Source organism: Podarcis bocagei (assembly GCF_964188305.1).
Source record: "Podarcis bocagei genome assembly, chromosome: 11".
In the NCBI taxonomy this organism is placed as follows: Eukaryota; Metazoa; Chordata; class Lepidosauria; order Squamata; family Lacertidae; genus Podarcis; species Podarcis bocagei.
In genome coordinates this window covers 55,608,783-55,634,922 of record NC_138136.1, presented here as the reverse complement: position 1 = coordinate 55,634,922, position 26,140 = coordinate 55,608,783, and the positions used below count along the sequence as shown (strand labels likewise).

Sequence of the window (26,140 nt, the reverse complement as noted above, 5' to 3'; positions counted from 1 at the left end):
GGGAGTGTGCTTAATCCCAGCCATTGAGCACCGCAACAATGCAGTGTTTCAAATAAAGGAAAAGTAGCCTTAGCAGGACTTATCGCAAAGAGCACAGCTACCCAAGAGACTTCAGTTTGTTTGGTTGTTGTTGTTTTTTTGAAATCGCAGCCAAAACAGCAATACTGTAAAAGCTCACTGCGGTTTAGAGGACTGCAAGAATGAGGTGTCGGGCATAGGAGAAATTAATTACCTGCTTTCCCAAAAGCCCCCTGAAACTGCCTCGTGTGTCTGTGTGTATCTTAGGAAGCCACCTTAGACCAATCAATGCATTTGCCTATCTAGCTCAGTATTGTTTGAGTGACTGACAGTGGCTTTCAGGCAGGAGTCGTTGCCAGTCCTAGCTGAAGATGCAATGGACTGAACCTGGGATTTTCTGCATGCAAAGCAGAGGTTGCATCCCTGAGCTATGGCCCTTCCCCTCTGAAAATAAGATTTCCCAATCCATGTATAGGCCACACCCCCGTGGCCTAGTTGTTACCACCATTACTCCCTAAGGAGCTGAGCCGGTCAGTCTTAACTTCCTATAAATGATGGGGCCAGGCAAGTCTCCCTTGGGAAGAAGTTTCCGCCCATTTAGGTGCCACCACTGAAAAGGCCCTCTGTCACTTAGGCACCCACCACGTGTGAGATGTCTTGGGGGGGGGAGGGGGCACAGTACCCCAGAGGCTGGGAATTTTATTTATTTATTTATTTCGTTTATTTCATTTCACAAGATTTATACACCACTTGAATAATAATTTTTAAAAAACCACCCTCCAAACAGTTTCAAAAACTCAAAAGTGGTTCCTGCTCTGTTTGGCATTGGAGGATTAAACCAGAAATGTTCCCTACATTCATATCCCCCCCCCCCGGCCATTTCATACTAGAAAACTGAATGTTGTCATTCTTAAAATGCTACATTTTCCAAAGCGCTTCATGTATATTATCTCAGGAATCCTTGCAACAGCCCTTTTTAGGAACCCAGTATTATTATCCCCATAGTGCAGGTGGAAAAGCTGAGGATAAGAGAGAGAATGGCTTGACTAAAGCCACCTAGTGAACTCATGGTCAAGGTAGGATTTGAACTGGAGACTTCACGGCGTGTGGTGCAGACTGCCACCTGTCTTGCCTTCAACACTGTGGATTGTGTGGCCAGGAATTCAGGACAGAATCCCACACTGCCCAAATACATCCTTTTCTGATTCTGGAGCTGGGGGGGGGGGTAAGGCAAAAGTGCCTGGAATTAGGCACTCCTCGCCACTGAAATCACCTGAGCTTCAAGCAACAAAGCTGGATCAAGGAGCAACCCCAAGCTGTGTACCTGCTGTTTCAAGGGGAGCGCAATCACATCTGGAAAATCTTCTCAAAATCGTGGACCCAAGAACCTGCAGCCCATAGCACCTGTTTTTCCTGGATTCAGTTTTTTGGGGGGGTTTCTTGGCCTACATCCAGCCGCTATCCTGCCTCACCTGCAACAGAGAAACAGTGCATATTGGTTCCTCCTTGTTCCAGATCCCCTGAGGACACATCTCAGCAGCTTCACCTAGATATTGAAAAGCATGTGCTCTCCCTGTCTCTTTCCTGACAAAGGCCCTCAAGCAAAGCACCCAAGGCTGTCACAGGGCCAAAAGTGGGCCTGGAAACAGACTGAAATAGGTCCAGATCATCAGCACCCATTTGTGTTGAAGCACCATCGCCTTCTTGAGCACTTGCCCCCAAAGCAGACATTTGCAACTAGCCGATAGTTGTCTAAAATTCTGGAGTAAGGAAGGACATCTTAAACAGGAGGTACATCACTGCCTCCTTAAGGTGTGGAAGAAGAAGAAGAAGAAGAAGAAGAAGAAGAAGAAGAAGAAGAAGAAGAAGAAGAATTGTTTGGATTTGATATCCCGCTTTATCACTACCCTAAGGAGTCTCAAAGCGGCTACCAATCTCATTTTCCCTTCCTCCCCCACAACAAACACTCTGTGAGGTGAGTGAGGCTGAGAGACTTCAGAGAAGTGTGGCTAGCCCAAGGTCACCCAGCAGCTGCAAGTGGAGGAGCAGGGAAGCGAACCCGGTTCACCAGATTACGAGTCCACCGCTCTTAACCACTACACCACGCTGGTTCTCCAGCACCTTTATACAGTACTCCTCTCTGTAGTTTGCTCAGCGGCAGGATTTGACCCTCTTCTAGACATGGCAGCTTGGCCCTTCTGCAGTGCCAGAAGGCGTTTCAGATCAGCTGTAAGCGTTGCAGATCAGCTACTGTTTCAGCTCCACCGGTGAACCCACAGCAAGCTGCTCCTGGAAGAGGAATGCCGTGCCAGCTGGCAGAGGAAATGCCCTCCCTCTTCCCATTTCCAGGTCTAGTTAAAATGTGGGAGGGAAGCAATAAGAGTTGGCGAGTGAGGCCAAATGCCGTCTCCTTGGAAGAGGCTTTGTCACTCACATGGTGTTGCTTTCATCACTTCCCTTTCCTTGTCCTTGCTCTGGGGTGACCTGCCAGAGACGTCCTCCTGAGAAATGTAAACATGGATGGCATAGCACTGCCCATAGGGGATGCGTGGAAACAGACTGGGCCCCCTATCACTTGATGGGCGAGGAGCTTTCAGAATGCCTTCTCTTGCACCCGGTGTGTGTGTGTGTGTCTTTCTCATGCTTTGTGTTTCCCAGCGTTCTTCAGATGAAGTCACACATCCTCTTCTCACAAAGTTAGTGCAGCTTCAGACAGCCAGGAAATGTGGTCTGTCTGCCGGTTGGGTGGTTCTCCCACATGGGATGCCAAGGAATCTTCTGCAGTGTGTTATTCTAGCTCCAAAAGCAAAGGCCGCTCCTCGTCTGACGAAGGAGATTAACTCGACTCCCGCCATTTCCTTCCTTCAAAGGCAGAAGAGGCAAGCAGTGAAGGATGGCTGTCTCCAGCCTGCCCTGCCTGGGGTCCTCCCAGAGACAATTGAGTGGCCCTGGTGGACCAAGAAGACAGCCATGGAGAGGGGAAGGTCTGGAGCAAACTTCCCCAACCCAGTGTCCTCAGCATGTTTTGCAGTACAATACCCACCATCCCAGGGACGTGGGTGGCGCTGTGGGTTAAATCACAGAGCCTAGGACTTGCCGATCAGAAGGTCAGCGGTTCGAATCCCCGCGACGGGGTGAGCTCCCGTTGCTCCGTCCCTGCTCCTGCCAACCTAGCAGTTCGAAAGCACGTCAAAGTGCAAGTAGATAAATAGGTACCGCTCTGGCGGGAAGGTAAATGGTGTTTCTGTGCACTGCTCTGGTTCGCCAGAAGCGGCTTAGTCATGCTGGCCACGTGACCTGGAAGCTGTACATCGGTTCCCTCGGCCAATAAAGCGAGACGAGCGCCGCAACCCCAGAGTCGATCACGACTAGACCTAATGGTCAGGGGTCCCTTTACCTTTATCTTTGCCCACCATCCCTGACTGTCATGGCATGTCCAGAGAGTGGAATTAGCTCTTTATTGTCAAAAGTGCACTTAATAGGTTAGGGGAAGGCGTGTCCATCCGTCCTACGTCTCTCAGCTACTCCTTGGCATGCACCCTGAAAGTACTGCTCCTTAAAGTTCTTGCGTTAGACACATGTATTTGCTAAGACATACGTGGAACACAAAAAGCTTTTATCTGGACATTACATTTAAAAAAACTGATTCATTTCTACATACATGGAACACAGAAGCTTCTATTTGGACATTACGTATATAAGAACTGATCTACAGTCATACCTCGGGTTACAGCTGTTTCAGGTTGTGTTTTTTCGGGTTGCGGACCGCCGAAACCCAGAAGTACCGGGACAGGTTACTTTCAGGTTTCAGCAGTCGCACATGCGCAGAATCGCTCTATGCGCAGAAGCACTGAATCGCAACCCGCGCAGACGCAGGTTGCGAACGTGCATCCCGCACGGATCACGTTCGCAACCCAAGCGTCCACTGTATTTGTATTTCCTGTTCTAAATGTTGGTCCTTAATTGCTTCTGCTCAATTAGATAATGTGAAAAGAGTTATGTTTATATGATGCTTAAAGAATTCATATAGTTAAACACAGCCAGTTATGTTGTGGGTATACTTGCAAAGGAGACCTCAGCTTATGTATCTTGCCCACCCAAGATACAGGCCATGACTGCGCCTGCAAGCAGGCCATGACTGCGCCTGTGTGTAACCTGCCCCTGGCTCCAATCCTCTCCTGGTCCCAGGAGACAGTGGAGGTGAAGATGTGGAAGACCTTGACTCTACAACAGCCTGATCTCTCTCTCCTCCTGCACCCCTTCTTTGCTCTCCAGTTCTGCAGCTTCACCTGCCTCTGCCTCTCGCCTCCTGCCTGTTCCAGGCTCCCCCAGATCATTGACCCACTTCTTCCAAGTCAGTCTCCAACCCCTACTTCTCCCAGTGCCCCACTCCTCAGGGTTCCAGCCAGTCCCTGACAACTATTGCTCACACTGGAGGGTGCAAGGTTGCGGGAGGCTGATCTAAAGTAAGGGTGGGGAACCTGCAGCCCTCCAAACATTGCTGGACTAAGCTCTCATCCTCCCTGACTATTCTAGTTGGTGCTCATGGGAGTTGAAGTCCAACAGTCTCCAGAAGGCCGCAGGTACTCCCCACCCTCCAGTCTAATGGATGGATTAATATGGAAGCTATGGAAAATCTCTAGTACATGAAAGGGTTTTCGAAGTGGCATCTCACGGTGTGATTTTGCTTTCTTGTATTTTTTTACAGTTGCTGCAGTCTCAGGACATAAAGGAAGATGCTGTCCTTTGCTGTGCAATGGAGGTACGAATACTGACATTTTCATCTTGAGACACAGGCCGGGAGATGGATCCCCTCGTTTTTTGCTTTCTTGTTGGTCTCTCTGTGGTTGAAAATCAGTCAGTGGATGAGAAAGAGGGTGGGGAGAGCTTGGCCAATAATCGTTTGCACCCCGCCTCCCATGGTGTAGTGGATAGACTGGGACCTGGGAGATCTTGAGCTGCTTGGAGAAAAAGGTGGGGTATTACCAGGGCCGTCCTTACCTGGGGGGTGCAAAGGGGTGCCGGGCATCCAGGCGCCCAATTCTGGGGGGCTCCAAATGCATAGCTACTGTATACTGGTCCCTCTCGATTGGTGGCAGTGAAAAGCAATGGAGCGAAAGGGCTGCATCAATAGGAGTATAGCATCTAGATCAAGGGAAGTAATAGTGCCACTGTATTCTGCTCTGGTCAGACCTCACCTGGAGTACTGTGTCCAGTTCTGGGCACCACAGTTCAAGAAGGACACTGACAAACTGGAACGTGTCCAGAGGAGGGCAACCAAAATGGTCAAAGGCCTGGAAACGATGCCTTATGAGGAACGGCTAAGGGAGCTGGGCATGTTTAGCCTGGAGAAAAGGAGGTTAAGGGGTGATATGATAGCCATGTTCAAATATATAAAAGGATGTCACATAGAGGAGGGAGAAAGGTTGTTTTCTGCTGCTCCAGAGAAGCGGACACGGAGCAATGGATCCAAACTACAAGAGAGAAGATTCCACCTAAACATTAGGAAGAACTTCCTGACAGTAAGAGCTGTTTGACAGTGGAATTTGCTGCCAAGGAGTGTGGTGGCGTCTCCTACTTTGGAGGTCTTTAAGCAGAGGCTTGACAACCATATGTCAGGAGTGCTCTGATGGTGTTTCCTGCTTGGCAGGGGGTTGGACTCGATGGCCCTTGTGGTCTCTTCCAACTCTATGATTCTATGAAAGTCCCAACGAGTCAAGAAACAAAACAGTTTTTTCCGTTGTTACAGGCAAACGAGCCCTCCCCCCCAAAAAAGCTCAGTAACTTTGAGGTTGCCCTCCCCAAAAGGTCAACAACTTTGGCTTCCCCCCTCCCAAAAAAAAGCTCAACGAAAGTTAATTTGGGGGCGGCTAAACTAAATTTGGGGGTGCTGGGCGGATCTTAGCACCCCAGCGGCGCAAAAGCTAAAGACGGCCCTAGGTATTACTGCCATAAATAAAATAAATTGTAATCCTGCAAGAGTAAATATCCAAATAGGGCCATAGGGTTGCTGTGTCCAGCCGCCCTGATGTTGCGTTTGAAAGGCAGGATATGAATCAAAATAATGTCACTGTTTATTTATTTCCATTTACGAATTTCTTACTATAAAAGCACCAGCCACTAAAACTGTCTCACATATAAGCACAATTAAAATGGTTTTGCGTACGAAAAAAAATTCAAAGGTGGAAGGAAGAAACAACCCCAACCAGAGAAGAATGGCAAACCAAGTCGATGGACTATGCTGAAATGGCAAAATTAACTGGGAAGCTCAGAAATCAAGAGGACAAGAACTTTAAAAAAAGAATGGGGAAAGTTTATAATTTATTTACAAGACCATTGTAAGCAGGTTAGAACATTAGCAGGATTTTAAAGACCACTTGTAAAGTAACGGAAAGTATAGATAATTTGGAAGGATAACATTTGGACAAGTATTGACATGTGGTTGTAAATATTATCATTTGGACCCATGGAAGTGATGGGGGGGGGGTCAGGAGATTCAGAGTAATCTCAATATTTGGATTTTGAATTGTGTTTGGGTGGGTTTTGTAAGTTTATACGTTTTAGAGTCAAATAAAAATAAAAATTTAAAAAAAATCTAAACCAATGCAGATACAGAATGGGATAAAACTGCTCATTTAAAAGGCTTGTTGAAAAAAGGCCTTTAGCAGATTCTCAATAGACAACAGAGAAAGCATCTGCCTCCAGCGAGGAGTTGCCACCATGCTAAAGGCCGGATTCTGGTATCATTTGAACTGGACCTCCTAATGAGGGAGGGAGGGGTGTTATTGGTCTGCTTTGTTCTTGTTTCATCATGTATTTTGTCTTTTTATCTTGCATTTTTATGATGCGAAACTGCCCTGAGATCAACGGATGAAGGGTGGTATACAAATTAAATTAATAAACTGAATATCTGCAGGACGGCGTCTCTGGCAGAGCGCAGTATATAAGGGATGAGACGATATTTTAGGTATCCTGGTCCCAAGCTGTACAGCCATAACTTGGGTTACAGCCTCTTCAGGTTGCGTCTTTTTGGGTTGCGGACCGCCGAAACCCAGAAGTACCGGAACGGGTTATTTCCAGGTTTTGGCAGTCACACATGCGCAGAAGCACTAAATCGCACTTTGCACATGCGCAGAAGCACTGAATCACAACCCGCCCGTGCGCAGACGCATTTGCAACCCGAGCGTCCACTGTATAGGACTTTGTACACCAAAACCAGCCGTTTGAACTTAGCCTGGCCGCTCACTGGCAGATGCTGCGATCCTTTTAAGCAGAGACGTAGCATGATGGCCGCAGTCTGATCCCATGAGCCCCTCTGGACTGCTGTGTTTTGCACCGGCTGCAGCCCCAGAGCGAAATGCGTACGCTTGCCCAAAGAAAAGCAAAACAAGATGAGACTTCCTTCTCCACCTCCTTTCTTCCCAGGTGGAGAGAGAAGGTGGACTTGGTGGCAACAGGGCAGGACGGGCCCTCTTTAATGCCCAGCGCTTGACCCCGTTCTCATTCTCTCTCTCTCTCTTTCTCGACAGCTGCAAAGCACCGGCCGGCTCCTGGAGGAGCAGCTGCCCGAGATGATGATGGAGCTCCTGGCGATTGCCCGCGACAAGATGCTGTGCCCCTCGGAGTCCATGCTGACCCGGTCCCTCCTCCTGGAGGTCATTGAGCTGCACGCCAACAGCTGGAACCCCCTGACGCCCCCCATCACGCAATACTACAACAAGACAATCCAGAAACTGACAGCCTGAGAGGGAGGCGGGGTTGGTGGTGGAGAGCCAGGAGGAGGAGGAAGACACGCACTTTAAAAACAAAACAAAAAGCAAAACACAACAGGAGAGAGAGAGGAGAAAGGATTTGGGCAAGGAACTGAGCTACAGCAACCAGGGAAAGGACCGAGCGACCTTTTGTGGTCCAGATACCTAAGAAGACAAACTCCCAGCATGCGTACGAATATGTTCCTGGGGGCGAAGCATGTTTCTTTTCAGCCCTGTCCTCAAGTGCCGTCGCCGCCCCCCACTCCCTCCGTGCCTGCTTTTTTTTTGTTTCGAGGCTCCCCTTTCTCCATCCCGCCCCCGTCGCTCATTCAGCTCCACATCCCGCCGGGTCATTGTTTCGGTTCGAGAAAGAACACGGCGGATATGAATAGGGAGCGCGGAGAGCCAGGCAGAGATGGCTTTCAGCAGCCGCCTCCTGGCTTGCAGTGACCAACTGGCGGGAGGCAGAACGCAGCAGATGTCTTTTGGGGGGACAAAGGCAGACACGTTCCACACCAGACTCTGGTAATTGACAGCTTTTGTCAGGCAAAGAGACACCCCCCTCCTCCCCCCTCCTTTCTTCCACTCCTCTTGTCTTCATGGTTTTGTCTCCTTCGCTTTCCTCCTGTTCCACCCCCCTTTCATCCAACCCTGAAACCCCCATTCCAGATTAGACATTCAGAGGGGATAAAATTCTCTCTTTCACTCTCTTTTTCCCCCCCTCCCAAAAAAGAAAAATTGCACTGGGTATCTTTCCTTTTCTTTTCTCATTGGTGTATTATTTTATGCACATTATGTATAGCATATATCTTATATATACGAACGAACGGACAAATTGCTATCTTCAGTTTTGGGAAGCAAAGATAATGTTATGACGCAAACGGAGGGTTGCTTGAGGACCTCGAAGTACTGGGAGCACAACCCCAAAGCCACTTTAGAAGTATTATAGCCACAAAACGTCTTTGCCGGTGGGTTCGCATTAACAGCCTGATTCCATGACTATTTCACCGGGACTTGTTTTCCAGATAAAAGGTCAAATCCACACGTTGCAATTGCTGTCAGAATACACCAGCGTTGGTACCAGTTTCCTGAAGGGAACGTCTAACATAGTGATTTCATACAAAAGTGTTGAAATCTTTTAATTGCCGTGTACATAAGTGTTTAAAGAAGCGTATGCACAGGGACAGAGGATATCCACACGTTAAGAGTTCAGTACAAGAAACACTGGTGTTTCTCTCAGCAGTTGCAATGTGTTGATGTTCCTTAATCATGCACTTAAATTATATTAAATTAAAGCATATCTTAAATGAAATTCAGAGCAGTGCGCCAGATGATTTCAGAAACAGTCAGTCTGCAGCTAATCGGTTGAAGTTGAAGGTTGTGGGGGATGACATTTGTCAGCTAATCAAGAAGCAGCTCAGCCTTTGAGTTGGGGTTTGTGCGTTAACACTTTTCCTGCTTACGAACGGCTTTTTAATTCCAGTCTTATTCCTAATTACGCAGTTGAACGGTGGCCCCTTATAGTTAAGCCTAGAAACGAGAAAGAGAATTGGGGTGGGAAGAGGGGAGTGGAAGTTGTTCTTTAGAAGTCAGTAAATAGGAGGAGATATGTACGTATGTATGTGGTATTTGAAGTTTTGGACAGAGACAGAGAAAAAAGGAAGGAAGGCTTTTGTGTTCTGACAAGAAGAGTTTCATTTTTATGGGTTGTATCCAGTGTGAGTCATATTCAGAGTAAACCCATTGACACTGATCGACTTAAGTTAGCCATGTCCTTTAATTTTAGTGGGTCTAGATACAACCCTATGTTTATTTTCCCAGTACTTATTGTGTTGCAGAGCAATAGTGTTTTAGCTGAAACCTGCCATCTGGTTATTTCTCCCACTATAAGGCCAGTTTTCTGAGTGAATAAGCCACCCAAAGAGGATTATTTATCTGTGTGAGATGAAGTTTTTAGCTGATAATAATAATAATAAATTATTATTTATACCCCGCCCATCTGGCTGGGTTTCTTCCAACACTCTGGGTGGCTTCCAACAAAATATTAAAATACAATACTCCTTCAGATATTAAAAGCTTCCCTAAACAGGGCTGCCTTAAGATGTCTGTAGGGAGTTAGGGAGAAGGGAGTTACGGTGGTGAGGCCTCCGTCAACCTGATGCCCTCAATATGTTTTTGGACTACAGTTCCCATCAGCCCCTGCCAGCACTGAGTTGCCCAATAGCATCTTCATAGAATCATAGAATCATAGAGTTGGAAGAGACCACAAGGGCCATCGAGTCCAACCCCCTGCCAAGCAGGAAACACCATCAGAGCACTCCTGACATATGGTTGTCAAGCCTCTGCTTAAAGACCTCCAAAGTAGGAGACTCCACCACACTCCTTGGCAGCAAATTCCACTGTCAAACAGCTCTTACTGTCAGGAAGTTCTTCCTAATGTTTAGGTGGAATCTTCTTTCTTGTAGTTTGGCTCCATTGCTCCGTGTCCGCTTCTCTGGAGCAGCAGAAAACAACCTTTCTCCCTCCTCTATGTGACATCCTTTTATATATTTGAACATGGCTATCATATCACCCCTTAACCTCCTCTTCTCCAGGCTAAACATGCCCAGCTCCCTTAGCCGTTCCTCATAAGGCATCGTTTCCAGGCCTTTGACCATTTTGGTTGCCCTCCTCTGGACACGTTCCAGTTTGTCAGTGTCCTTCTTGAATTGTGGTGCCCAGAACTGGACATAGTACTCCAGGTGAGGTCTGACCAGAGCAGAATACAGTGGCACTATTACTTCCCTTGATCTAGATGCTATACTCCTATTGATGAGGCCCAGAATTGCATTGGCTTTTTTAGCTGCCGCGTCACACTGTTGGCTCATGTCAAGTTTGTGGTCAACCAAGACTCCTAGATCCTTTTCACATGTACTGCTCTCAAGCCAGGTGTCCCCCATCTTGTATTTGTGCCTCTCATTTTTTTTGCCCAAGTACAATACTTTACATTTCTCCCTGTTAAAATTCATCTTGTTTGTTTTGGCCCAGTTTTCTAATCTGTCAAGGTCGTTTTGAAGTGTGATCCTGTCCTCTGGGGTGTTAGCCACCCCTCCCAGTTTGGTGTCATCTGCAAATTTGATCAGGATGCCCTTGAGTCCATCATCCAAGTCGTTGATAAAGATGTTGAATAAGACCGGGCCCAAGACAGAACCCTGTGGCACCCCACTAGTCACTCTTCTCCAGGATGAAGAGGAACCATTGATGAGCACCCTTTGGGTTCGGTCAGTCAGCCAGTTACAAATCCACTGAGTGGTAGCATAGTCAAGACCGCATTTTACCAGCTTCTTTACAAGAATATCATGGGGCACCTTGTCAAATGCCTTACTGAAATCAAGGTAGGCTATATCCACTGAGTTCCCTTCATCTACCAGGCTTGTAATTCTGTCAAAAAACGAGATCATGTTAGTCTGACATGACTTATTTTTCAGAAATCCATGCTGACTATTGGTGATCACAGCATTCCTTTCTAGGTGCTCACAGACTGTTTTCTTAATGATCTGCTCCAGAATCTTCCCTGGTATTGATGTCAGACTGACTGGGCGGTAATTATTTGGGTCCTCTCTTTCCCCCTTTTTGAAAATAGGGACAACATTTGCCCTCCTCCAGTCTGCCGGGACTTCGCCTGTTCTCCAGGAATTCTCAAAGATGACTGCCAGTGGTTCTGAGATCACATCTGCCAGTTCTTTTAATACTCTTGGATGCAGTTCATCTGGCCCTGGAGACTTGAATACATCTAAACTAGCCAAGTATTCTTGTACTATCTCCTTAGTTATTCTGGGCTGTGTTTCCTTTGCTGAATCATTTGCTCCAAATTCTTCAGGTCGGGCATTGTTTTCTTTATTGGAGAAGACTGAGGCAAAGAAGGCATTGAGGAGTTCAGCCCTTTCTGTGTCCCCTGTTTGCATTTCACCATCTTCTCCTCTGAGTGACTCCACTGTTTCTTTGTTCTTCCTTTTGCTACGAACATACCCATAAAAGACTTTTTTGTTGCTTTTAACCTCTCTAGCAAGCCTGAGTTCATTCTGTGCTTTAGCTTTTCTGACTTTGTGTCTACACGTGCTGGCTATTTGTTTGAATTCCTCTTTGGTGGTTTCCCCCCTTTTCCATTTTTTGTACACATCCTTTTTTAATCTTAACTCAGTTAAAAGTTCTTTAGATAGCCACCCTGGCTTCTTTAGGCACCTTCCATGTTTCCGTCTCATTGGTATTGCCTGACGTTGTGCTTTTACTATCTCCCTCTTAACAAACTCCCAGCCATCATGAACTCCCTTTCCTTTTAGTATTACTGTCCATGGGATCTCACCCAGCACTTCCCTAAGTTTTATGAAGTCGGCTTTCTTAAAGTCAAGAAATTGAGTCCTAGTATGCTTGGCTGCTCCTTTCCGCTGCATAGTAAACTTCAGAAGAGCATGATCACTCGCGCCTAATGATCCTTCCACTTCTACCCCACTAACCAGCTCATCAACATTGGTTAGGACCAGATCTAAAATGGCTGTTCCTCTTGTTGCTTCTCCCACTTTCTGGACAATGAAGTTGTCTGCAAGGCCAGTGAGGAATCTGTTTGACCTTATGCTCTTGGCTGAGTTTGACATCCAACAAATATCCAGGTAATTGAAGTCCCCCATTACTACTATCTCCCTTCCTTTTGCATGCTTGGCCATCTGTTCCAGGAAGGCATCATCTATGTCCTCCGTTTGGCTTGGGGATCTATAGTAAACTCCCACAATGAGGTCTCTGTTATTCTTCTCTCCCTTAATTTTGACCCAAATGCTCTCACTTTGGCTTTGAGGTTCTAAATCTTGGATCTCTTCACAGGTATACACATCCCTGACATAAAAAAAATTCCTTCCAGTAGCACCTTAAAGACCAACTAAGTTAGTTCTTGGTATGAGCTTTCGTGTGCATGCACACTTCTTCAGATACACTGAAACAGAAGTTGCCAGATCCTTCTATTTCTGTTTCAGTGTATCTGAAGAAGTGTGCATGCACACGAAAGCTCATACCAAGAACTAACTTAGTTGGTCTTTAAGGTGCTACTGGAAGGAATTTTTTTATTTTGACTATGGCAGACCAACACGGCTACCTATCTACTACATCCCTGACATATAACGCCACTCCTCCTCCTTTCTTGTCTGGTCTGTTTCTCCGAAATAGATTGTATCCCCCCATTATTACATTCCAATCGTGGGACTTATCCCACCAGGTTTCAGTGATGCCTATTATGTCATATTTAGTTTGCTGTACCAAGAGCTCAAGCTCATCTTGTTTATTTCCCATGCTTTGCGCATTAGTGTACAGACATTGAAGTCCATTAATCATTCCCCCATGTCTCTTATTTAAGGATTTTTTCCTCCCACCACTAGGTCTGCGTGCTGTTTGCTCCATTTGGTCTATGACATTTGGATGATCATCTTCATCAATTGATAGACTCCTACCTTCAGGAGCACTGTCTCCCTCCCCCACATTAGTCAGTTTGGTTTTTATGTCAGTCACTCTGGTCTGGAGAGAAACTCCTGCTGGGCCTGAGAGGCAGATTTAGTCCCCTCAGGAGATACTGAGCTGGGCTTTGTTATCCAATAGACGAAAGATAGGGAGGAGGGTCTCTCCAGAGAACGAGGCTCCTGAGAACGTGTAGAGTTCGGATCCTGAGTCAGCGTCAGAAAAAGACACACGTCCCCCTTCATAGTCCAGAGTCACCCGGATCCTCCTGGGCTTCTCCCTCAGGGACAGAGGAGAGGAAACAGAGGAGGTGCAGGCCAAGTACTCATCTCCCCTCTTCCCCACAGCCCAGATCCCTCTCTCAGGACTGAATTTGAAATAGCCCTTTCTCTCCACAGACTTCCTGGCAACCCCCAGAGTCCAATATTCCCCACTTCTCACAGTGACTTCCCAGAAATGTCTGCCTGCTGTGAATCCCTCACGTCCCAACACAGAAGGCCAGTCACTGAATCTCTCAGGATTGTCAGGCAGGGCTTGAGGTTTGTCTCCATATATCACACTTTGCTGATCCTCGGACAGGATGGGCTGTGTCTGGATCCAGAGTGACATTTGCTTTCTGAATCGGTTTTCTGTATAACACAGCATCTTTCCATTGTTTCATTGTATCCTCCACAAGGTGATTTAGATCACAGGATTCCAAGATCCTGTTCCTCAGCTCTAGAGGGAAAGTCAGTGGCTTCTCTGGACTCTCTCTTTTCTCATACCTCTGCAGGGTCCTTCTCACATCCTGCAGGAGTTCACTCGCTGGCTGCTGACTCTTCTCCTCCATCTCCTGGATGATCCTCTCAAGAGAGGAGAGTTTCCTGGAGAGTCTGGCCAGCTGCTCATCCCTTCTCCCTGCAATCTCCTTCTCCACTTCTTCCACATGAGTCAGCAGATGCTTTTCTTGTTCTTCCAGGAACTGGCGCAGTTCTCTGAACTTCTCCACGGCCTTCAGCCTCTCCGTTTCTGTTCTTTGCTTTCCTTGTCCAGGGCTGCTTGATAGGCCAGAATTTCCTCTCTCTCTTTCCTCAGAATCTTCAGGCGGCGACAGATCTCTCCCTTTTTTCTGTGCCAGCCCTGTGGGGCTCAGGGACCCAGTTAGTCACCCCTTGCTTACAGACTTCCGTCTAGTCTTTGCAGATGCTACTCAGGGATATCAAGGGAGATCCCTCCATCTTGACCAAGGTTGATGGAGACTGGAGCAGAGGAAGGGTGGCACAGCTGCTACGGCAAGGTTCCTTCTGAGTACTTCACACCACAATTCCCGCTTCATTTTAAAAGCAGCTCTGTCCTTGGTTGGGGCCAGAAATGGCCGCAGGCCTTTCGATAACAGTGTCAAACTTAGTTGTGAGGCAGGATGAGGCCTGGTGCAAGTCACGGCACTTCGTGTTGTTAACCGTGTTTAAGGTTTACGTTTCGGTTTATTAGATTTGTGAATCCCTTCCAGCAACAAGAAGCCCTGAAGCGATTCACAAGAAGAATAAAGCACAGTGGTGAAAACAATGCAAACATCCAGTCATTGGGGCTGTCCTGATATGACCAAAAATGCCATTGCCTGGCACGGGAAGGTGGCAAAGTTGGTGTTAGGTGGGCCTCGCTGCAGAGAGCATTCCATCAATGGGAGTTTCTACAGAAAAGGCCCATTCTCTCGTTGTCACCTTCTAGGTCTCCCTCGGAGGTGGCACACAGAGAATCAGTCGACAATCTCAGGGTCTGGGCAGGTTCATATAAGGTCAAGGTGTCTCTTTAGACATATATAATGCTTTAAGGGTCCACACCAACACTTTTAAGTGGACCCACGTAAAAATCAAGCGTGCATTATTTGTCGGTAGCAGACAAAGTATGCCCATAGACCACCTTGGTTCCACTGCACAGGAGTTGTCTCAACAGCACAGACAGGATTGAGTATTCAGGATCTAGGGCAGGCATCCCTCCTGGACCGGCCCAAGGGCTTGGCCCTCCTGAAGGCCCTTATATTGTGGGGTTGGTTGCCTTGGAATCGTCTGGACATCCAGTGGATTGGGCCCCCAATCCTTCCAGTTCCACCAAAAGCTCAGGGATTTTTCAAGCACCGTCATAGGGAGCAACCTAAAGCGAGGACGCCCTAACCTAGAAGTTAGCTATGAGCACATCTCCATTGCAGACTTTAATAAACCTGTTTTTAACTGTCAGGGCTTTAGTCTTAACATCCCAAGGGAAAAGTAGTTCTGTAAAAGAATCTCGCAGGGCCCCCACCCCTTTGCTGCTAGACTAGGTGAGGAAGTGCAGTTTAAGTTGGCACATTTTGGGGTACCATTAAAGAAGCTGCAGATCTGGTTTTAAACCAGATTTTCTGGATCGTAAGGGTATGGAAAGAGCCCTGCTGGCTTGCTCACACCCCCAAGGCCTATCTGGTCCAGTAGCCGATTTCACACATTGGCCACCCAGTAAACCCGAATGTGAAACCCACAAGGAGAAGGCAAAGGGCAATGGCTTTCTCCAACAGCTGCTTCCCAGGGACTGGCAGAGGCGTGCACACACCTGCCAGTCCTTGGAGTAGCAGCCATTGATAAAACACATCAGTGCATTTCCTTGTCATTTTCCTGGTGAGAAAGAAGTGGCTTAGTCACACAAGGGAATCAAATCAGCATCATTTGTGCAACCTGAATTTGACAGTGAGAGACTGAATCCCACCCAAAAACTGTGATAGTCTGGGAGCTCCTGCTGCCAGAAAATGCTGCAAATGCCATTCGCTTAGGAAGGAGGATAAGAGAAGTTCATGGAGGAGGGGAGGAAACCAGCAACTGCTAACTGTTAGCAGGCAGTCTTCCTTGTAGAAACTCTTAACTGGGAGCAGACAACAGGGGAAGTGTGTTATCTATGTGTCCTGTTTCACTGCAAGTTACCCTAAAATTAAGATTTGCCACATGTAGGCTCCCAGCTTGAAACCTTGTTGTGAGACTTTCTGAGGAGGCCTGGGGCTTTTGCGAAGGGCATCAGCCTTCATCTCCCTTGCTGAGCTGCAATTTGGGGTTACTTTCCCAGTTGTTTGGCCACTTCCCTTCTGCCTGTCCCGAAACGCCTGCTAATCTGTGTGGCACCTAAGTTTTCAGAGGTAATTTCGGCCTCGGTGGCACTTGGTGTGTGTCCCTTGCAAACTTATTTTCCACCCGTCACTATTGCAAAAAAAACCAACCACAACCCTGTGTACTCTTTCTGGTTTAGGCAAATGGAAGAATCTCTTCTCCTGCAGTAATTGGAAGGGAGCAAAGAGGTAGAAAACAACAAAGAATTAATACGGCCACAAACTGCCTGGTGTCATATATGGAAGTGCAGCGTTCCTCCTCTGTTCCATTCAGTGCTTTCAGTTTGACCTACGAAAAATATTAAATGGAGGGCAAAGGGAGGTCCTACTCCAGCGCAGACCTATATTTTACTGCCTTTCGAAAGCCCTAAATTTCCACTTAATCACTTGCAATTTTCTTGGACTATGAAGAGGGAAAGCAAAAGCCACATGACGGTAATTCTGTTAAAGTGCTTTGCTGCCGCCAGCCATGAAAGCTCCGGTCAGGGATGGCCTTTAATAGAGATTGCTTTTGAATAGCAGCCGTGGACCCAGCCTTAATGGAATCGGTCCCATTACTTCCTTCTGCAGTCCTGGGTTTCCTCCTCGGCCTCCAGTGAGCAACATCTGTGTTCATCTCCCGATAGCGGTGTGTCCCAGTGCCCTTCCATGACTAATTTATATGTAAGCATCCTCCAATTTAATTTCTTTCAGCCAGTGTCTTGATTATTTAACCTGATGTTCTGATTGTTCCACTCATCTGTGGAAATCTAAATGTTGGTAAAAATTATACACAGCTTCTCCTGAGCCCTTTGACATCAACAAATTGTTGGTGTGTTGTTGCTTTTAAAATATAACAACAGCAACAAACTAGTGGCTTCCGATTGGGGGTGCTTTTCCTCAGGTAAATGGAACTTCCACTTGCAGCTGCAGTATACATCAGAAATGCCAGATGCTGTAGGCAAGCCAGAAAGAGAAAGCATTAGACCTCAATGCCCTCCTTCCCTGAGCTTCTCTGAGACAGAATCTTTGTCGTATCTGTTATAGACAGAATCCTGCAGTAGAACAACTTTGGGCTGATCCAGCAAGACAATCTCTTATTTAGTTGAGATGCCTCTGCCAAGCTCAATATGGAATAAATCAGCTACATCACCGTCCAGTAAGGCTTTTGACAAAGCTCCCCATGATATTCTTGCAGAGAAGCTGGTAACATGGGCTGGGCAAGGTAGTTATTTGGTGGATTTGTGGCCAGTTGACTGACTGAACCCAAAGAGTACTCATCAATGGTTCCTCGTCATCCTGGAAAAAAGTGACCAGTGGGGTGCCACAGGGTTCTATCCTGGACCCGTTGTTGTTCAGCGTCTTTATAAATGACTTGGATGAAGGAATGGAGGGGACGCTCATCAAATTTGCAGATGACACCAAACTTGGAAGGGTAGCTAATGCCGCAGAAGACAGAATCAGAATTCAAATGACCTTAACAGATTGGAGAACTGGGCCCAAGCTAACAAAATGAATTTCAACAGGGACAAATGTAAGGTTCTGCACTTAGGCAGGAAGAACCGGCTGCAAAAATATAAGATGTGAGGGGTAGCTGCCTTGCCAGTAATTTGAAAGGGATCTAATGGTCTTGGTGGACTACAAGCTTAACATGAGTCAACAGTGTGATGCAGCAGCAGAAAAGCAAAGCTGGTGCTGTTCTAGGCTGCATCAACAGAAGTATAATCTCCAGATCAAGGGAAGTCATTGTACTACTCTGTTATTCCACCTTGGCCAGACCACACCTGGAATACTGTGTCCGGTTCTGAACACCACAATTTAAGAAGGATAATGACCAAGCTGGAACATGTGCAGAGGAGGGCAACCAAGATGATCAGTGATATGGAAACCAAGCCTTATGAGGAATGGTTGAGGAAGTTGGGTATGTTTAGGCTAGATAAGGGAAGACTGAGAGGAAATATCTAAAGAGCTATCACATGGAAGAGGGAGCAAAAAAATTAGGAAGAACTTTCTGATGGTAAGAGCTGTTCGACAGTGGAACAGACTCCCAGAAGAGTTGGTGATTTCTCCTTCCTTGGGGGTTTTTAAGCAGAGGTTGAGTGGCCATCTGTCATGGATGCTTTAGTTGAGATTCCTGCATCGCAGGGGGGTTGGACTGGATGACCCTCTGGGTCCCTTCCAACGTTACAATTCTGTGAAAATTAGCTGCATTCGGATCAAGGGCCAGATAGCATTTCATACACCTACACTAACATACTGTATTGGGGACACCATGACTGAACCCCACTAAACTGCGAGTTTCTTACACCTGCACTTCTTATTCAAGAGGCTTCCCTTCTTCTGAGCTGAAGGTTTTGGGTTCTTTCATGGGGGATTTTGGTTCAAATGAACCTAGCAAAATGTGAGTATGTTCCAGGAGGGGCTGTTCACTGTAGAGCCCCAGGAAGGCGGTGCAGTGCTAAGATGCAGAGATGCAGCGCACTTCATAGTGAGCCCTTAGCTGGTGGCACAGTGATGTACCTTTCCCATAGGAATGATGGGCAATCAATTCTATGACTTCTATGGGATCAAGGAAGAAGTGCACTTGGAGACATCACAAGGGGGATGGCTAAAGTTGGCCTCCGTCCCTGGGGACTCAGGACAGTGAGAATCAAACCTGCTTCACAGCTCTTTCCTGAACCTTGTTTCTTGGTCACACTTGAGTGTGACAGCATGGTGATTTTTGGGGGGGAGAGATTTAAAAGTCTGGAGAAAATTAAGTGATTGGCCTTCCCCTTTCTGTACCAGGAATGAATTGATATTTCAGCATATTGTGGTAGCGCGGAACAGCTTATTTCTTTGTAAACACTTTGTGGTGGTATCCAGCCCCAGTTTTTTTGTTTTTTGTTTTTTCACTGAAGGATCTTAGACTTATGTAGCAACCCTCCCTTGGGAATCTCATACAGAGCAACTCTTAAGGGAACTGTCTTCTTTACTCTGAATTCTAATCTGGAATGAAAGGTCCACCCCTTGTTCTGTTCTCACAATTACCGCAACGTTTCAGAAGAACTCAAGTACACCAGACAAGCTTCGGAACGCTTTTAGCTACCCTTTCGTTTGACAAGTGGGTTTGCATGAACAGGGAGAAGGGGGTTTCCTCCACTCTTCCTAAAGATTTTAGTGAAGCGTGATCCACAGTCCTGAGCCGCTCATGTGGATCATGCCAGTTCCGGGGTAAATTAATCTGGTTTAATATTGCTCTCTGCTCCAGGGTTTTGATGGGGTTTTTTTTTTTTAAAAAAGTGGATGGTGAGTCCCCTTTTTATTTCCTATGCTCTCACAACACTGGGTCCTGTATACCAGGACTTCCTAACTTTTGGGGGGCAGCCGTTAGGCTATCTGCACCCTGATCCAAGGGCTGGAAGAAGCCCAGCCTCTCACAAAACTACAGGCGCCATAGTACAGTTGGTTCAAGCAATAAAATGTTTCCCATGTGCTTGTTTGGTATGAGGTCGTTGACTGGGAACGGAGTAGGAACAAATAGGTCTTCTCAAGAGGAGAGACGGGCAGTCGTAGCCCTTTGCCTTTTCAGAACGAGATAGCAACGCAGGAACGCTATTTGCGTGAAATCCAAATTCAGAACCTTTAGGGGCAGGGGGTTTCTTTTCCACTCGGCTGCCGTGCTGAGCAAAAGTTCTTACCGTGTCTTGATCGAAATCCAGGACGCTCGGCGAAGGCCAGATGAAATTGCAGGTCTCCCTCAAAGCCTGCCTGTTGGAGAAGGACAAAAAAACAACAACGGTAGCTTGTTAAGTGATCGTGTGAGCATCCTTGAAGTTACTCATTTCTGTTGCGATCCTTTGCACAATGGGGTCTACCTCCAGAAAACGTATGCCTTGGATTGCAGCCCTGGTTCTTATTCCCCACCCTGTGGATATGTCTGGTGTTGTTGTTTTTAATTTATTTAAAGCTAATTGTTTTCTTAAACTGGCTAATCATTAATACTCCTATCAACCTGGATGCACATCTAGGCTCTGCAGAATTAAGTTAACATTTAAGCTATCAAAATCCTGTGTCAAAAAAACCCAGTATGGAACAGTGGTTTTCTTTAGAACACAGAGTTACGTTAACGATTTTTTTTTAATTGCAAAAAAAAATGTATTTATTTTGTTTGAAAACCAACATTTAATTTAATCATTTATCATATTTTGGGTTTTTTTAAGTGCTTTTGTTTTAAAAATATTGTTAATTTTTTTTAAAAAAAAACAACCATTCTGGAACTGGGGAGACTTAGATGTTTGTAATAAGAGGAAGGCGGCTGGGGAGAAAACGCTCCCATCATTTCCAACATTTAATAGACTGTTAAGGGAAGGGAGAGGACAATTCTTCATGGCAATTCAGTTTTGTTTATGGAACATCCCGAACCGCTGTATGCTATAAAATACATCATCTGAGTAATAAAAGTTTCAAGCTCGACAGTTTGCCATCTCTGTTGATATGTGGTATCAGTTCTGGTGGTCTTAAAAGACTTGCTTATTTTGTTTGGCTTGGAAGGAAGAATGGGAGAAAGGAAGCCATTACAGCAAAAAAAAAAAGTACAAAACCCCTGGGTTTGGATGGAGCCATTTTTTCACTTTTAGAACAGCTGGAACGGACTGTATTGTTCATTTGTGTGCTTGATCCAGCAAGAAGCATCCATATGCTGTTCCCAGCGACTCCGGTCTTTAAATGCTCACCACACAGCAAACACACACAGACATTTACAACAGTCCCTTTCAAATATTTTATTGGGTTTTAACAAAGAAAAAATTCAAGAAAAAATACAAAAACAAAAAGAATACAAAGTCGCAAAATACAATACAAAAGTACGAACATTAAATACAACGAAAGAAAAAAAGAGATAAAAACACATATAATAAAAAACAAAAATTCTCTCTTTCTTAATTTGACATCTCCAATTAACTTATTTTCCCGACTTCCTCACGTCTCCCGTTCTTGTATCCCTTTTAAGAATTAATTCAACAAATTCATATCCTATTAATTTATCCATTATTGATCTAATCTTACATTTTACCTTGTTGCTAGAACCCCTGCGGTTCATTTCAATGTCATCAACATTCAAAAATTTTACAATATTTCTGCAAATAAATTTTAAATTTCCCCCAATCTTCTTCCACTGAGTCTTCTCCCTGGTCTCGGATTCTGCCAGTCATTTCCGCCATCTCCATGTAGTCTATTAGTTGCATCCAACAGTCCCTTTCAATTGCAGTGGAGAGGGCTGGGCATGCTACCGAAACCATCACACAATTAAACAACCTTCGACGGCAATCCTATCTCCATTTACCATAGAGTAAGCCCCATTAAGCTAGAAAACAAAACAGCGTGGGTGGCTTTGAAAGCTACATTTTCTTTTTTATTTTCTTTTTTCATATCATTTTTATTAGTTTTACAATAATACTTTCCATTGTCTCCTCTTATATTACACACTTTGGCCCTGACTTCCTTATGATTTCCTATCTTTTCATTTCAAATTTCTGCATTTTCACTATTTGACCATTGCTTTAAAATCAATAACATGAAAACATCATACATTCTTATTCTTATCTGCAGTGGTTTTTGTACCTTTCCTTACAAAGCTGCTTGCAATCCTACCAATGTATTTGATTGAATACAATTGTCTTTCAAATAATTTACAATTTGGTCTAGTCCTTGATGAACTTTGGGTCCCGCTGTTCTCGGATTCTTCCCGTCATTTTGGCCAGTTCTGCGTACTCCATTAGCTTCAATTGCCATTCTTCCTTGGTAATTCCAGAAAGCTACGTTTTCAAGGGCGTCCCAGCATGTCCTTTCCTCGTCCATTCATCACTTCTGGTGGAAATCCACCATTATTGCATTTATGATGGCTGAACTTTCCACAGGTATACTGGGGGTGGGGGCTCCAGAGGACCCATGTGTGCTATCCCAAATCCTTCTGGCTGTTCTGTTGGCTTCTGGGCAGCGGTAGGAATGCACCCTACCTTGGGTCTGGATGGAACCATTTTTTTCACTTTTAAGAGTGGCCAAAAGACGTTGTGTTGTGCATTAGCAGCCACTATGCCGGGGACATGAGAATGCTCTTTTTATTTTTCTGGGGAAAGACCTTCAATGAACTACAACTCCCCAGTATTGCCTTTGGTGGGGATGGTGCAAAATTTCACAGCTTAGATATTGAGTCACTCATAGCTTGGTGGGTTAGAGCGTGGCGCTGATAACGCCAAGGTTGCTGGTACGATCCCAGTATGGGGCAGCTGCGTATTCATACATTGTAAGGTGTTGGACTGGATCAGCTTTTCCCAACCTGTGGGTCCCCAGATGTTGTTGGACTACAACGCCCATCACCCCCAGCTAGCAAGGCCAGAGCTCAGGGATGATGGGAGTTGTAGTCCAACGACATCTGGGGACCCACAGGTTGGGAACCGCTGGACTACATTATCCTTGGGGTCCCTTCCAGCTCTCCAATTCTATCACAGGTGTGTGTTCTGGCAGACGGAGAAGTGCCACTATTTAACAAGCGCAGTCTCTGAATTTGATTTGATTTAGCAGTGGGCTTCCCTGAACCAGCCCACTTCATTACTGTTACTGCTAGTATTATTACATATTAATCAATCCCACCATGACTCCAAGCAGCTCAAGGGGTGGTGTATATAATTCTCCCACTTTCCAATTTATTCTCACAACAACACTGTGAGGTAGGTCCGGCTGAGTGATTGGCACAAGGTCACCTACTGAGCTTCACCATTGAGAGGGGATTTGAACCCTGGTCTCCCAAAACTCTTAACCGCTAAATGCTGGGTGTTATAGGCAGAAGAAGAAGAGGAGGAGTTTGGATTTGATAACCCGCTTTATCACTACCCGAAGGAGTCTCAAAGCGGCTAACAATCTCCTTTCCCTTCCTCCCCCACAACCAACACTCTGTGAGGTGAGTGGGGCTGAGAGACTTCAAAGAAGTGTGACTAGCCCAAGGTTCACCCAGCAGCTGCAAGTGGAGGAGCGGGGAAGCGAACCCGGTTCACCAGATTACGAGTCCACTGCTCTTAACCACTACACCATGAATCAAATATGCCTCTTCCTGGACCGCATGACATCAAGGCACAGGAGGCCATTTGTACATTTGAATGCTCTCCCAACCTGCACACAGAAAACTTGAAGGAACTAGGCAGCACATAGCGTCCTGGTCATGGGATGTCTCCATTAACAGGATGGCTTTTTCTTCCTGCAGGACATCTTTCAAACATGCCTGAAGACAGAGCAGGTGCAGCCCAGGAAAAGTGTTGCCTTGTGATTCAGGGAACGTCTGAACTGGGCCATAGAGAGGCGTACAATAGCAGGGATAATGTTCCCCTCCCACGCCTGAGCATCTCTGAACATGCACCCAGGTGCATTTGAAAAAGGCACTTAGTGTTTCTGCGTGCAAAAGAACCCCAATCATTCTTACTCAGAAGTGTTTTCCTTTAATCTGTGTGATCTATTATATTCAACCTGGTGTTGGATGGAATTCAAGGAAAAGGCAGTCATTGTAGTGACTCTGAAAAAAATGTACTCCTATTCATGGCCTATGCGTTTGTCCTTCAGTCTTGGCATTGCTTTCCTTCTAAGCAACAAAGGAGGAACATCCAGCGCTCGCATTCTTTTTGTCTCTGTCATGTTTTGTCTCCTTTCTCTCTGCAACCATGGTAAAAAAATCTGTGCCCTTTCTACACACTCGCCCCAGTCAAGCCGGGGCAGTACAGAAGCTCTCCGCGCAAGAGCCCAGCCAACTTGAATAAAATATTTGGGGGGGGGAGAGATAAGCCCCGCACAGCATAAACGATCACATGATGCGATGCACATACACCATATGAATGGCAATGCCCTTGTGGGGACTCCACAAATATTTTATTGGGGGCCAAAGGGGTCCTATGAACCCAGCCAGCTTCAGCAGCCAACACTGAGTACACAAAGCTGGAATTCTCCAGGATTTAGGGCTCATTCACATCCATGGGCATAGCCAAGGGAGGCAGGGGGAAGCTGCTCCCCCCCAGTCAAGTAAATAATAAAAATACTTAACTAACAAACCAATCATATTGCAGATGGCTTGGTTCTGCCCCCCCCCAAAAAAAATTGATCCTGGTTATGCCCATGTCCACACAACCATTTGCCCTTCCACTCTCCACCCCCAGAAAACCCACGGTTTAGGGATGAATTGGAGCACACAGCAATTGGGTTTTCTTTGTTCTGATTTCTCACTAAAGTGTGGGGTTTCCAGTGGAAATCAGGAGGGCAAAGGTTGGACCCCCGCTTTCTGGTCATGGGACAAAGTGTGGACAAGCACTTAATCTCGCCCATCCAATATTCCTTCCAATCAGCTAATCAGTACAAATGTTTTCTGAAAGTGGATCAGATATCTAGCTCAATCCCTTATTTCATATTTTTTTTAAAGGAGGGTGAACAGCAGCAGAGCTGCTCCCCTCACACCGCAAACTGCAAGACTGCCCCCCCCCCATTTGTTAGGCATGGAAGAAGGACCACACGTTACTGTCATGAAGAGGGGAGTTGCAGCAGCATGGTGAAAAGGTAGGTCTTGTCTTTTCAGGAGGAAGTCTATGGTCACTTGCCAGCAGCCTGTTTATTGACTCGTTTGCAGGGAGATTAGATGATGCATCAAGCCATGGGTAGGCAAACTAAGGCCCGTGGCTGGATCCGGCCCAATCGTCTTCTCAATCTGACCCGCAGACAGTCCAGGAATCAGTGTGTTTTTACATGAGTAGAATGTGCCCTTTAGTTTAAAATGCATCTCTGGGTTATTTGTGGGGCACAGGAATTTATTCATTTTTTTCCTCCAAAATATAGTCCACCCCATCCCAAGGTCTGAGGGACAGTGGACCAGCTCCCTGCTGAAAAAGTTTGCTGACTCCTGGATCAAGCAAGTGAATTTTCCCATCACTTTCCTTATCGGAAAATTTCCAGTCTTTTGGGGAAACAGGTTTGTTGCACACGAGTGCCAAACAAACTTTAATTGAGTACCCTGAAGTTGCCAGTATTATTAATTACATTTATTAGTCACTTTAAAAACAACAACTCAAAGTGACTTACAAACAATAAAAGCAGATATTTAAAAGAACAACCAAATATGCTTTGTTTTAAAGGGGAAGTTGTTGTTGTTGTTGTTATTTAAATTTGTATACAGTGGTACCTTGGGTTAAGTACTTAATTCGTTCCGGAGGTCCATTCTTAACCTGAAACTGTTCTTAACCTGAAGCACCACTTTAGCTAATGGGGCCTCCTGCTGCTGCTGCACGATTTCTGTTCTCATCCTGAAGCAAAGTTCTTAACCTGAGGTACTATTTCTGGGTTAGCGGAGTTTGCAACCTGAAGCGTTTGTAACCCGAGGTACCACTGTACTGCCTTTCACCCAAAAATCAGAGGGTGGCTCAAAAGATAAAAACACAAAAGGAGAACACAAAATACATAATAAAAACAAACCAATAACCCACCCAAACAAACTAGAAAGACTCGATTTTGCTGCGACATCTGTCACCCCATCGATCACCAGGGTTGATATGGCTAGTTGGATGTCCCCTTCCTCCCTCGCAACTCCATGTGCATCCCTCCAAAGTTGTGTGTTCAATGGAAGAGGATTTGCCATCCCGTATAGAAGGTGCATATTGGTCTTCAGTCAAGGGAAGACAACAGCTGCTTTACTCTGCTAGAACCTCCTAGCTAGCTAAAGGACCATTTGTAGGAGAGCGTAGCATCCAAGACTGCAGTCCAAGGAAGGAGCTGAAGGTAGCTGTCTGCCATCATCCTTTAA

General features: G+C 46.0%; 1 protein-coding gene, 1 long non-coding RNA gene and 1 pseudogene across 5 annotated transcripts in view; 2 read left to right on the top strand and 1 right to left on the bottom strand.

Moving 5' to 3' along the window:
* CTIF (cap binding complex dependent translation initiation factor) overlaps nt 1-9,081 on the top strand; it is a 191,718-nt gene extending 182,637 nt beyond the window's left edge. For all 3 annotated transcript variants that reach the window (XM_081212911.1, XM_081212910.1, XM_081212909.1), the window contains 2 exons: nt 4,727-4,780; nt 7,548-9,081. In XM_081212911.1, coding sequence (XP_081069037.1) covers nt 4,727-4,780; nt 7,548-7,763 — 270 coding nt within the window. In that variant the 3' untranslated portion in view covers nt 7,764-9,081. The remainder of the gene's footprint in view (nt 1-4,726; nt 4,781-7,547) is intronic.
* LOC308597447 overlaps nt 1-20,787 on the top strand; it is a 353,006-nt gene extending 332,219 nt beyond the window's left edge. Inside the window, exon 2 of the long non-coding RNA XR_014012995.1 lies at nt 17,237-20,787. This is a non-coding gene — a long non-coding RNA (uncharacterized lncRNA). The remainder of the gene's footprint in view (nt 1-17,236) is intronic.
* LOC308597499 (E3 ubiquitin-protein ligase TRIM11-like) lies at nt 13,291-14,464 on the bottom strand (annotated as a pseudogene). The gene is made up of 2 exons: nt 14,437-14,464; nt 13,291-14,374 (listed from the first exon to the last, which is right to left on the bottom strand). The product of its transcript is annotated as an E3 ubiquitin-protein ligase TRIM11-like (transcript).
* Nucleotides 20,788-26,140: the final 5,353 nt, after the last annotated feature.